Here is a 14933-nt window from a genome sequence, read left to right on the forward strand (position 1 = left end):
ACATCTTAGGTACAAGAAGCTAAAGTGCTTTGCTTAAGACCACTTGTTTTCTTAAGTAAGAACAAGCATTAGCAAATTCAAAAGGTCTGTCCGTGTCAAGCTAAGTTGAATGCAGGCAATGCATGCATGTGTTTTTTTTCTTTATGTTTTTTTCAAAGACATGCAACATGCATTAAAAGAATAGCAGCAGAAAGGATTTCTATTAGGCGTGGGCAGCACTTGCGGAGTTTCACTCTGTGGAACTCCGAGGAGTTACATGAAAACTTTGCAATATTCTTTGGAGTTCCGCGAATAGGCAGAAAACAACGCATCACACCGATTTTCAGCACAGAGAACGCGAACAGCACCACACGGTGCACCATAGGGCGCTGCTTCTTTACTGCCACTTGTAGAAAGTTGCTCTTTATATGGTATACCAAAAAGAGGCATACCTTGCAAAGAGTTCAGGTATTCCCTTACTGGAAGTCAGGGGCTTGCTCTAGTAATCTCAAGGTGCTCATTTAGGGGATGTATGAGCAGCCTTAGGTGTATCAGAGAGGAATGTTAGATATCTGCAAATACACACAATAGTCAATAAGCAATGCACACGACTCAATAAGGAGATCCACACCAATTTATCAAAATAGCACTGTCTCTATATATATTTAGGCACTAGAATCAATACGATTAGGTAAGTGCGTTTTACTAGGAATACTTTTGCATGTAAAATGTCAACAGTCAGTACAGTACAGCGACATACGAGATCAATCTTCTGGACTTGAGGTGAGTATTTGGGAAAGGTCCAAGGCAGCACCCTTCGGTTACCTAGGGCAGCACTGGGTCAGCCAGGTGCAGAGGTGCTTATCAGTGTTGGGTGCCCAATGTTATCCTATAGAAGAAAAACACGTACCACATTTGCGTACTTCGCAGTGTTTTACAGGACAAATCTCCGGGATTTAAGGTGAGTATGGGGCAAGGGCTCAAGGCAGGACCAACAGGTCTCGGCACTGGTGCGGCCGGTTGGAGATGTTTATTTCAGCGCCCGGGGTCCAATGTTATCCTATTGGACTGGGAAATCTGTCAGTCTGAGCAACAATGGGGCTTTGGGTCTCACAAGGCTTGGGGATTGGGGGACACCTTTTGTCCTCTTCTCCAAGGGTCAAAGGCAATGGGTGCAGAGGAGGTTGTTTTCCTCCCCAGTGAGAGACACCAGATTCACATACCAAAGGTGGTGGACCTCTTTGAAGCTCCCCGGCCTTGGAATGCTAATCCACGGCCATCCTGTGGGCAGGGCTGCTGGGCACCCCTGCGTAAGCAGGCTTATTGTCATCAGAGAGCAGAGGCCCACACAATTGGTGGTCAGGCACTCGTCTCTGGTAGGAGGCTAATGAAAGCCAGTCAGTCAGCACTAGGGGCTGGTAGTTTTTCAGGGGACTCCTCTAAGGTGCCTCCTGGGTGCATGTATTGGTAGATCCAACACTTGCATCTGTGTGGGTTTAACAATACAAGATGTTTGATACCAAAAATCCCTAATTTCAGTCAAACCATCATGTACCTGGAGAACTCATTTTCACCTGTGTCCAGCACATTTCTTAATATGGCTTTCCTGGTCACTAGTACTGGCAGGAACAGGACTTACCAGCACAGGGGCATACACGTGCATGCAGGTATGCTCTCACACATAATATTAAGCACCCAGCCTTAGGCCTGCTGTAGGGGTGACTTACAAATATTACATGTATTGTTAGGGGGCATGGCACACAGAGCTGTGTGACATGTCCTGTTGTCATTTTGTCTGCACCAAGACATGCAGTCTGCGGTAGCAGCCCTGCATGTGCTTGGTGAGGGGTCCCTTAGGGTGGTATAGTTCATACTGCAGCCCTTAGGTACCTCAGGCACCTAGGTGCCATGGGTAACATTTACTAGGGATTTACAGATGGTGCAAATGTTTTGTCAATTGAGAGAAACAATTGTACAGTTTTTGGGAAAGAACACTGACACTGAGGACGTGGTTAGCAGGAACCCAGTGCACTTCAGTCAACGTTGCATCAAATACCAGGCAAGAAATGGGGGGTACTGCAACAAAAACCCAGTTTCCTACAACACTCAAGTAGAATTTCTACTTGAGCAGAAGTTTTTTCACCTCGAGCGGTCGTGATCGCCCCCATTGAGGAAATCTTGCTGGGTGCCCTCCTAGTGCCCAATGCCAATTCTCACTTGCACTTGCCAGCTTACCATTGGCAAACTGCATGCAAGATCAAAATTCCACTCTGCACTATGCCTGTAATGCAGGGTGGCCGCAAACTCCAAAAGTGGAGTTGAACTTATCAACAACCCCTATTTTCGATGAAATGTGCATTCAAAATAATTTTTAAAAAATTCCTTTGCAGCGGAAATACATAACATGAAATGGGTAGTTCTCTAGCAAGGAAGTAGCCTATTATCAATGATACAGTGTACTTTACTGTATCTTAAATTTCAAGTATAGTCATCTATTAAGTTGCGCCACTAGTCACATGGACCTTTGATTATCGCCAGGAAGTGTATGAAAGGAGCTAGCATCAGCATAACATTTCCATTATAGTACAACTAATTTGTCTATACAGAAACATCAGATAGGATGGTGTCCTAACACTGAAGGCTTTATTAACAAATTTAATTAGAGGTACAAATCAATTAATCCGTAAATAAATTCATCAAATAAGCATATGTATCTATTCGGTCATGCTATTTAAATGTGTATATTATTATGAAGAAGATGTAAACTATAGTAATGTACAATATAGGAAATAGGTTCCATAAAGGAGCTTACCCAGACTAAATAAGGCACTGAAAGGCACTGAAAGCGGCAAGGGGAAATTTTAAGAGGAAGGTTTCCGCATCTGATGAACCAAGTTGAGGTTGGGGTTAACAATAGGTGCAGGTGGTCAAACATGAATCACGGGTAGTGGAAAACAGCATAGTTCAGGAAAGGACTTCTCTCGGCAAAGTCAGGACCTGCTAAGCTATATTAAGAATCACAAAATTAATGCAAAATGGAAGAGCCTGGAAACAGCACCCCACCAACTTCTGTATGGGACAATGGGACTACACCGTTTTCTGGGCCCAGGTAAATGCGCCATGTTTCCATCACCGAACAAAGAAGCCCACAGCTTCACAAACTTGGAAAGTATTGACAGTCTGGCCTGCTTGGTACAGGTGGCTCTCTTCCATCCCCACACACTACATACCCACAGCCAAGTTTCGGTTAGTGTTCCCTATCTAACAGTTCCTCAGCATAAGCAAAAGGCCATTCTAACTAATGAAGTAGATGGGACAACGGAAAATGAAACAAAGCGTGAGAACTTTTTGAGAAGACCATTGCATTAAAAATATGGGAGAGACTTTAGAAAGTGTTCGGTCATGCTTACTCCTACTCGCAATCAAGCTAAGGGTTAGAAATCTTAATTATGATTTCAGCTATGTTATAAGTAATACATTGATTAGCCTTCGATTATATGAGTGCAGCCTAATTACACCATTATCCTGCCCCACGTTAACACACAGATTAACATGTTAGCGTCTTAATTAACATGCAATTAGTAATGGTGTGGAGCCTTTAATTACGCTGCTCTATCACTCTCCACAGAGTTGACATGCCTCATTAAAAAACAGGCACACAAGAAATAAATTAAACAATTGAAAAGGAACCTGGCAAAGGAGACAATGGAAAAGTAAAAGATTGTGCTACCAGAAGTGCACATGATCAGACAAAACACAGTCACCTACAATTGCACCAATGGCTGAAGTGGACTGACCCACTGCACCATGGTGTAAGCTGGTTTAGGAAGAAATGTGAAAGCACTTAAAAAGATCAATGGACGAAGTGAACAGACCAAAATCTCCTCTTTGTGTGTGTATGTATGAATTATTTATATTAATGAGTTTGTAGGATTACTAAGGGCTGGTATAGAACTACAACTCAGTCCACAAGTGAATCAGTAGATTGCACATGTCCTGGCTGTAGGTAGATTTACTCTTCTGCAACCAACTATGTCTTGGCCTCTATTTCCATCAGCATGTGACTCATCAGCAGTGCCTACTAAGCAAACTGTGGGGTGAGAAAAGCAGCATGTTTTGTATGCTAGGAGTTTTTGGGAGAAAGCCTACAATGCTTATAGGATGCTTTCTATATCGCAGGTCTACATGTTTGTAGAGGTGTCCTTGGAGTGCATGTTGGCCCCATCTTGATGTTAAGGCCTATTTAGCTCTGCTTAGATGATCAGTGCTACAATTTCCTAGTTCTTGATTTCGAATAGGCCCTTTAACAGGATGGTACATAATTGGCATAGTGCACCATCATTTAACATTTTAAGACAGCACAATAACGAGGACATTCAAATGACAACATTACACACAGAACTGCCCTTATTTAGGGATAAGAAGAGTGGGAAGGAGTCATGTGCAAAAAACGAGGAATTATGTCAAATTACATAGAAAAACCACCCAGTAACAAAGATCAAATTACTCCACTAAAAAAGCCAAACAGATCGCAACAATAAATAAATACGTGAAGACTTTTGAAATGCTTATTTGTACGCCGAATATTTTCAAATATAGAAAACACAATGTTCTAGTAAAGCTGCATTTGTTATTTTAAGATTTGCTGTGAAACCATAACACCGATCACAGAACAGGGTATTCCCCATACAAAGCATAAGCTAACATCTCATTGTGCAAATCTCAGAGGTTTCTGTCGGTAACATGCACCAGCAGGAATCTTCTGACCATTGGTCCCCCACTGATGACTGAAAACGGGCAGGTGATTATGATTGTATTTAGGGTACCACATGTAAACACATCCATGACCCCTTATCAATGCAGGGCACTGTTCAGTACAACACTTCCTTATCAGTAGGCAGACTTTTCTATCAGGAAAAGAGTCACCTATTAAACCTTTAGAACACATGGAGAAAATAACCAGCATGAGCGTAAATAGACCACTCAGATTTGGATTCCTCTAGCTTTAGTGGATAGGTATGTATTGAGTTACATATATATGCCTGAGTTTCTATAGATTAAAGTTTTACCTAATAAAGGCATGCATATGATCAACCTTCAACATTCCTAATATTCAAAAACTAGAACTGTTACTTACTCTTTCTAAGAAGAAGTCAGTACATTTTACTATTCTGTTCTCTTGTTTCTAGTGATCTCCTTCTAACTGGTTTCCTCCAGAGGTACATTTAAAGCCCAGGATCCCTCATGAGACACCACCTCTTCAAGCTGCAGTTAATTTATCACAACATTGCTTTTCAGAAAGCCATGGATGGTGACACCGCTCTTTTCTTTCAAATGACTTGCTGCCTTTCCACTAGTCTGTCCATTCGTCAATGTAATGTTTTTACTAAGTAATCATTTCCTAATGTCTGCTCTAACTTCACAATGTTTGCTTTGCATCAAGATAAAACCAATAAACATACATTGAGAATAAAGTGCAATGTTTTTTCTGCCATCAAAAAGTGTGTGTCCTGCCAAATCATAGTTATCAAAAGGAACTGACTTAAGGATAATGAATGTTCTTTTCATATTATTAATCTTTTTATTCACTTACTCCCAACATTAAGGGCAAATTGTGTGTAGCCTCCTCTGAGAGGCTTAGCTTTTGTAGTTAAAGCAGGACAATCATCAAGTTCAACTGTCTTCTAAGCCAACAATTTTGTCTTATTGTTATCAGAAGGAACAATATAACAATTCTTTGCATTTATGTACATATGTATATGTTTGGGGTCGTTCTACTGCTTTCTCTCAACACAGTAAGAATCAAGCGGCACATCAGGGCTAGACATTCCATACTTTATTTACATCAACATTAGTGCAATTTTCTCAGGGACAGTCAACCCATTTCGGTGCTTGCCTTCCACAGGTCCATAGAGTCCTGCTGTCCAGATTGTCCATTTTAAAGTGCCCATAACATTTATCCATCTTTACTTTCTACATTTTAACGAACTAGACTGCACATTTTCTAGCTTTTTTTGTCAAGTATTATCTACCATTTTGTTTCATCACAATCAGTGTAAAGTACACAAGTATTTGTGTTTTTGTTTTTATACTTGACATTGTCTCACAGACTGCAGAATATTGTCAGTCACTGTGAAGTACTTTTTGCAATTACATTTCCTTAAAAAAAGGCAACTACTGAGTTCAATCAATCATTTAATTAATTTCTGAGATTTTTTTAAAATGTAAAGTTTAACAACAATAGACATTAGGACAAGAAGAAAAAAAAGGAAAAAAGGGAGAGAAGAAAAAGAGAAAAATATGTATATGAATGTTTGTATGCAACTATAAGGTATTTCCATAGTACGAACCTAGTAAAAAAGAAAAGCAACCCTTTACCCTTGAATTTTCAGTATTGGTGATTACAATTAGCATTAGTTACCTCTCATTACTCCAAGACTTTCTTTGTTAAGCAATACACTTTTTCAGATTTTCTTATTTTCCAAACTTAGAGGAAACCAATCATTGATTTCATAAAACCATACCTGTATCCGAATTGACACTATTAATTAGTTTAACCAACACGCTAAGAATAGCATACTTATTTTCATTAGTTCAACTATCCTCCAATGACCCTAAATTGCATTGCATGTGAGCAATTTATAATTCAGTTTCCTACAATAATGTTCCCTACGTGCACAACCAGGTAGCACATACATCATGGAATAATTTCTAATTTTAAAGCGGAACCTCAGAGGGTGCACAGTTGTATGCTGAGTAAGGTCAATCATAATACCTTTGTTGTCATTTATCATATATAGAGAACAGTGGCAACTGATGACTTCCAACCATAAATGTTTTATGAATAGAATGTGCCCCTAACACCTCCTCATCACGAATTCCATTCTGCAATGCAGAGGTGATGAGGGCACATTCTTTTTAAAAAGCATGTACCACCCATTATACTGTAAAAAATATACATAATCTTCTACATTGGGCATTTGGATTCACCACATCTTCAGCTTGCAACTGCAAACCCCCTAGGTCCAATCCTCCCACTTAGCTGTGCCTCCTTTTACGTATGTGCTTCCTGGTCCCACAGAAATAAGCCCCAAACATATCAGCCAATCCAAGCACTGCTCTCATGGTGCTTGTAATAGTAAACAGCATACAAGAAGTGCCAGGATTGGCTGAGTCAGCCAAACCCAACGGTCCATCAGAAACCAATAGGGCTGTATTTCTGATGTTTAAACTCCCTGGTTTATTACTTCCAAAAGCTAGTACTGCACATGTTAGGTTGGCTACAGCAAAATACACTTGCAAATCTGACATGCACAGTTCAGTTAGCACTGCCTCAGCTGCTCCTGCTCATCACAACGATCTGGAGAGCGAGCACTGTAGCCTCATACCTAATGTGGAAAATTGAATGGCAGTACTGCTGAAGGTGTTAGGGGTGATTAACTAGTCAGTTTCAGGTGTGGGGGCTCGCAGTAGCGGATCAACGATATGCGTCCCTATGGCGAAACCGCCTCTGAAAGAGAATATACATTGAATTCAGCTCAAATCTCCAGCACTCTTGGCCTCGTTTAGCGTTACTGTTTCACCTACAAATGTTTTACCCTTTGCAAATCCCAATCATGCAGCTAGCTGGATTGACTCCTCCAACCACCGCAGATCTTGTGTATCACAAATGTTCCTTGTTTCCAAGCGGCCTTTTCATATCTATATATACCTATTTATTTACTCAGTATCACTTCAGAGGAGGCTTTCAATAGGTCTGAAACAGTTTTCTGAATAGTGTGTGTATTTTTAAGATTCATTTGTTGCTTTGACTGACAGTTATGAAATGTGCTCAATTCCCATTCGTTGACGCCTCCCTAGGTTTCAAAACACTACTTATATTTGTATCCAAGTGTTGATACATGAATGTCAGCAAAGGTCCAATTAGGTTCACAAAGTTCACAAATTGGCCTCTCATGCTGAGGTACGTAGACAAATTGCCTGGTACAATCACTGGTTTTGCTTAATACCCTGGATGTTTTTACCCAATAACAATGGATATCAAAGGTCAAACTAAGGAAAACATGCTGTTTTGGCTTTACTAGCACGTTTTGCCTCTTTCAGGTCTGTTTCCCTTGGACACCATAATCCAAGCAGTACCTGAAGGGATTTGAGAAGGTAAATATTATTGTTGAACTTGGAGCAAGCAATGTTTGCACCTAATTTGACATTTAACACGACTCAAAATGAGCTGATTAATTTTTTGCTTAGTAGCTTATTAAAATAATGCTCTATCACTTTCACCATTTAACACATGCTTGTGCAATCTCTTAACTTACACTGTCTGACCGACTTCCTACCCTTTGTATGATAGACCTTCTTATGAAGTTATGCATATCATTATTTCCACTAAGATATTAAGACTGTTGAGACTGTGTATAATCAGTACTAAGCTAACATATATTGAGGTATCTCTAGTTCTTGCTTGCTCGAGCAGTGAACAACGAGGCTATGTAAAAGGTGCACCATGACAGATCAGAGCTACGAGTTTTAATAGGTGTCACTACTTCCATGATTGTTTACCTTACAAGGTTCCGCTCGGTATTTATGCTGCATGTGATGGGTCATTTACACTTTGGAGTAAGTTCACTACTTTTTAGCTAGTACCAAAACCCTTGTCTTAGCAATATTTTTGGAGTAAATGAATACTCATATTTTGTGACTAGACAAAAAGTATCAACTGAAGAAGGTTCTTCTCTGTATGTATGCTGCATGTGATGGGTCATTTACACTTTGGAGTAAGTTCACTACTTTTTAGCTAGTACCAAAACCCTTTTCTTAACAAAATATTTGGAGTAAATGTACACTCATTTTTTGTGACTAGACAAAAAGTAATGAACTTACTCAAAGTGTAAATTACTCAAAAGGGTATAGCCTCAAGCACTTCATGGTAATGGAGGCTTCTGAGTACACTTTTGGAGTAAATTTACACTCAGGTTTGTGAATAGCCAAAAAAATATTACACTTACTCTAAAGTCTAAATTACCTTTGTGAATTGAGGCCATAAAATTTCCTGCAAAAACATCTTTATAAGAAGAAGCTAAGCAAGAGGACGTCGTTTCTCACAACCCATCAGGACAGGAAGTGACTTCACTAAATTTCCCATCATCTATCTGGAAACAATGTGACATTTCTGGTTTTCCAGCCAAAACCATCTTTAAAAGAAGAAGCCAAGCAAGAGGACTTAACTTCCTATGACCAATCAGCACAGGAAGTAACATCACTGAATTTCCCATCATCCATCTGGACAGGAAGTGACATTACTGGTGCTCCCAACAAAACTGACTTTAAACGAAGAAGCTAAGTAAGAGGACTTAATTTCCCATCTCCCATCAGCACAGGAAATGACATCACAACACCCTGCACTCATACCCTCTCCCAGGACCCACTTAATGGCAGCTGAAACATGAACGAGCAGTGGACATGCTGCTGTGCCTGGACCATGCTCAGTGCAAAGAACTCTGTTCCGATCATCGCTCAGTGATGCTTCACAGAACTCCTTAGGTCGATAGACCTTGGACACCATTCCCCTAACTGCTGCTGCATCACGCCTCACACTACTGTAGGAGCTTTCACCTGCACCCACTGCTGGTTCTCCGACAGCAACACCCACCCACACAAATACTAATAACACCCTTAATGCCCCCTCCTAAAACACATGCTAAACAAGCATCAACAACACCTAGACCTGTACCCTACACCACATGCCACAGCAAACCCACGTGTCAACATACACTCGCAAACATGCTTAACACATAATCACTCAGCAATCGCACAAACAAAATATTGGGCCTGCTAAGTAGCGACACATTGAACATCCTCATTATCCCAGAGTCCTGCTTTTACCCCTCATCAGCTCCCAATATCACCATGACAATCTCAGCAGGCTACAAGATTGCTCGAATGGACCACCTTCACAAGCCAGTACGAGGATTTGCTAATATCTGTAAGGAATCCATCAAATGCACAACATCCACAAAGAACACCACACTCATGGAACACCTGCACCTCAAGCTGAAATTCTCCAAAAACTTTACCCTAATGGGAACCCTCACCTACTGACCACCCTGACTACGAGTCACCTTTACCAACCTCAACACCAATTTCATCGCTCTGCTCACCATTGACTTCAGAGCGTATATTCTCCTTCGTGACCTCAACTTCCAGATGAACGACTGAAATGACCCCTGCTCCGCAGCACTCCTCAAAAGCTTGAGCAAGATAGGACTCGCATCACTCATCCCAAAACCGACACACACTGTAGGATACCCACTGGACCCCATCTTCACCACAAGTGACAGCATCAAATACAACTCCACCACATCGCTCACATGGAAGAACCACTCCATCATCCACTTCTAAATCAACACGCCTAAAGTCAACACCCCTACCAGATTCAGCATTCCAAGCCGCAGCTAGGGCAAAATCACAGAAGCAGACGGACTCAGTGCCGTCAGCAGGAATTGACCTAACACCACAGATAACTTAGAGAAGACCATCAACAACTTTAGCAACTGGATCATGAACTGCATAGACTACCTTGCACCCATCAAACCCAACAAGTATAGTACATCAAACAAGAAGGCCAGCTGGTATACGTAAGACCTCCGAGACACTAAACAACACTGTAGACAGCTAGAAAGGAAATGGAAAACCAGCAACAACATCACCAACAGAACTACCTACTCAGACGCATTCAGACACTATCAACAGCAAATCAGAGACCCCAAGAAAAAAACACTAGTGGACCGCATCAAAGGAAAATCCAACAGCTGCAAGGAGATGTTCCCAATTATTAACAATTTCACCTCGCACTCAGCCTCTGTCAACAACAACAATTTCACCTTGCGCTCAGCCACTGTCAACAACAGTCTTGCCTCCAAAGAATTCTGTGACAACCTATCCAGCTTCTACCACAGGAGAATCGCAAACACCTACCGAAAATTCGCCCACAACCCCACAGAACTAGTTGCTAACCTACCCACCCATCAAACAAGACGGCCACTTACCAGAATCAACAACCCTCAGTAATTATACAGCTGCAATCATGTGGACCATCCACTCAGGGTCATCACTGGACCTATGCCTCCACTACATCTACAACCTGGAAAAATCACCATCCAGCACCACCCTGACCCACATCAGCACCTCCATCATGTCTGCCACTTTTCTAGAAGAATGGAAACTTGCAGACAACAACTCCCTCTTCAAGAAGCCCACTGCGGACCAGAATCAACTGAGCAACTTCCGACCCATCTCCCTGATCCCCTACTCAGCCAAAGTGATAGAGAAGGGCATCACAAAACAACTCACACCCTACCTAGATCTTCACCATCTTCTAGACAACATTCAATCAGGTTTCAGAAAGAACAACAGCACTGATACAGCACTCATCGTAGCCAATGGGGGCATTTGATTCATCCTAGACTGAGGTGAAAGAGCAGACCTCCTAATCATCTTCTCCCCAATGGACAAGACAACTGCCACCAGAACGAACTTCACCTGCCGCATGACCATGGTAGCAGACTAGATGCGAACCAACTGCCTGCAGCTCAACTCTGACAAGATGGAAGTACTGGTCTTTGGCAACAAGTCCTCCCCATGGGACACCAACTGGTGGCTGTCGGAGCTAGTGCCCACACCCACAGATCATGCAAGAAATCTAGGGATCATCCTAGGTGACAAACTCAAAATGACGGCTCAAGTCAATGAAGAGTGCACCTCCTGCTTCCACATCCTACACATGCTATAAAAAATCTTCAAATGTTTGCCTCAGATAACCAGAAGGATTGTTACACAAGTACTCATCACCAGCAGGCTGGCCTATGGCAATACCTTCTATGCGACAATCTCTAAACAACTCCTAAACAGAATCCAGACCAACTTGAACTCCCACACTGCATCCACATCACACCACACAGCAGGAAGCTTCACTGGCTCCCCATTCATAAGCACAGCCAATTCAAAGTTCTCACGCACACTTACAAAGCCATTCACAACACAAGACTAGAATACCTGAACAGCTGCATACACTTTCACCAACCCACCAGACACCTATGCTCTAACTCACTCTCACTTGCACACATTCCCAACATCTATAAAAGTAAAACTGGAGGTGGCTCATTCCCCTACAATGTACCCAAGACATGGAACAACCCTCAAAACACATCAGAGACTCCTCCTTATTTCTTTAGTTCCACAAGAAGCTGAATACTTGGCTCTTTGTCTAAGCACCTTAGGGACCACAGACCTTCACACCTGCCCAAGCATCTGTAAACCCTCTCAGGTGGTTCCTGCATTAGACAAATCAACATAACATAACATTTGTGAGTGTTAGGATGTCATTTCTCAAAGTGAGACATGCCATCATGGCCAAAATGCATCTCTGGTATATCTGAGGTATACATTTGGAAAAATTAGCTGGAGTAGTGTGTGCTTTCTTTCCAATATGGTGGTTAGTATGGTAAGGTACATTCCCATACAGAACTCGCTACATCTCATTGACGCTTTTTAAATCCAAGTGGTGGAGCGGGAACCCTGTAGGCACAACTACAATTGGTCTGTACTGAAAGCTTATGCTTAATGATGTAATCCAGGAGACAGAAGTAGTAGAAGATAGGAGGTTTAATGAAGGATAACCGCTTGTACATCCACAATCTTCAGGAGACAGACTTACACTGCCTAACTCCCACATATAGAATGTAGAACCAGAAAAGAGTCATAACAATTCTAGAAGAACAGGAGGAAGGAATACAACACACCTTCCCCCTTTTGAAAACAAATACACCTAAAAAAACAGATTAATTAACAAAATCACGCAATTTGATAGGAGAATATTTAACACGAACACTTCTCCTTAAAGCATCATTGCCAGATTGTTCAATGACACGTTGAGAGACTTCAAAATCAGCATTCACATTAGAATTATCATTTAGAGTACCACAATCACTGATGGGTAAGTTAACATCACTAAATTGTGAATCAACATTCTCAGTTTGAGGCAAATTGACAATCAGTGGCGAACTGACAATCTCAGTTTATGGCTCACACCCAAAAGTGTCTAATAAGGCTGAAAAAGTTACATCATCTTCAGCATTTAAGTTTGATTGCGAAGTTGCGTTGGCATTTGAGGTTGATAACGAAGTTGCCTTAGGATCCATGACTTTACACAAAGAAATCCTTCTAAAATTTCAGACCTTACCACCTTCAACTCTTACAGCCTTAGTAAAAACCTCAGAAACTTTGCACGGGTCAGACCATTTATTGCCAAATGTTTTACCAAATTTTACTCGCACAAAATCACCCACTTTAATCTTTGGACTATGAGTGACAGAACCAGAACAATTCCTTTTCATCCTTTCCTGATATGCTAACACCCTGTCTTTAACTTTGAAAGGATCAAAAGAACGCTCGCAAGTGATTCTACTTTTTGGTGGATAAAAGTTTAGAGCCTGATTTCCTGCCTCTTAACATCTCAAAAGGAGACAAACCCGTAACAGAATTGGGGGAAACACGATAAGACAACAATTTAAATTGCTTTTAACAGCAAGTTGGATGGACTCTTTTATCACTCTATTAAAACGTTCTGTTTGACCATTGGCCTGTGGGTTATAGTTTGACACCCTTTTGTGTACAATACTACATCTTTAAAGGAATGAAGAAAATTATTTGCTAATAAACTGTGGACCATTATCTGAAACAATTTCAGCAGGAATGCCCTCTCTACAAAGCACTTCATCCAAAAATTCCACAACTTGAGTAGAACCTATTTTATCCACAACTTTTAACTCTGGCCATTTGGAAAAGTAGTCAATTAAAACAAAAATAAACAGGTCTTTGTTAGGTGACAAATCAAGAGGACCAACAATATCCACTCCCAATTTTTTCCAAGGAGATGTAACGAATTCAATAGGTGAAACACCAACAGTTAGAGGTTTCACAGACTTATCACTCAAAGAACAAGGCAAACAAGAACTGACCCATTTATCAATCATATTATCAATACCTGGCCACCAGTAGAATTCACGAATACGCCTTTTGGTGCCTGACATGCCCATGTGACCTTCATGAGCCATTGAGATAATTTTCTTCCTTAAATCACAAGGAGGAACTATTTTATCTCCTCTAGTTACAAAACCCTGGTCAAACATGATTTCATCCTTTATCTTATAAAAAGACAGAACATCGCCTGACAATTTCCGTTCCTCTGGCCAACAATGTTGTAAATACGTCACTACATTAGACAAACCAGAGTCCTTATACATGGCATTTCTCCAGTCAATTTTTGAAATAGTTCCAGACAATTTGTTGTCACCTTCACCATTGACATCCGAATGGAAAATACAACATAAAAATCACTGTGAACACTGGAAACTTGCGAATCTAAAGGCAACTCAGACATGCAATCGGCATGTACATTCAAACGGCCAGAAACATATTCCACTAAGCACTGGAATTCCTGCAGTTTCGCAGCCAAGCGTGCCAAACGCACTGTCAGAGTTCTACCACCACCAGCCGCTAGCATGTTGATTAAAGGCTTGTGGTCGGTTCCTAAACGGAATTTAGTTCCCCAAAGAAACTGTCTGAAATGTTCTACGGCCCAAGTGCAAGCCAACAATTCTTTCTCAATAGTTGAATAATTGTACTCAGCACCATGGAGAGTTCTCGAGGCATAAGAAACAACATACTCCTCACCTCTATTCTTTTGCAATACATTCTTTACCTAACTCAAAAGGTCTTAAAAATGGAGCGTTAAGAATCTCCTTTTTCTGTAGATCAAAAGCAAATTGTTGTTCAACAGTCCATAAAAACGTTGCATCTTTTTTTAACAGTAATCTCAACGAATGTACTTTTGATGAATAATCTTGTACAAATTTACTGTAAAATTCGGTAAGTCCTAAGAAAGACACAAGTTG

At 41.0% G+C, this 14933-nt stretch overlaps 1 protein-coding gene across 1 annotated transcript in view; it reads left to right on the forward strand.

The window, feature by feature from the left end:
• LOC147698861 (uncharacterized) overlaps positions 1 to 5453 on the forward strand; it is a 48436-nt gene extending 42983 nt beyond the window's left edge. Inside the window, exon 6 of the mRNA XM_086935466.1 lies at positions 5169 to 5453. Coding sequence (XP_086791592.1) covers positions 5169 to 5182 — 14 coding nt within the window. The 3' untranslated portion in view covers positions 5183 to 5453. The remainder of the gene's footprint in view (positions 1 to 5168) is intronic.
• The last annotated feature ends 9480 nt before the right edge of the window (positions 5454 to 14933 follow it).

The sequence above is a fragment of the Lissotriton vulgaris genome, chromosome 8, assembly GCF_964263255.1.
Source record: "Lissotriton vulgaris chromosome 8, aLisVul1.2, whole genome shotgun sequence".
Lineage (NCBI taxonomy): Eukaryota > Metazoa > Chordata > Amphibia > Caudata > Salamandridae > Lissotriton > Lissotriton vulgaris.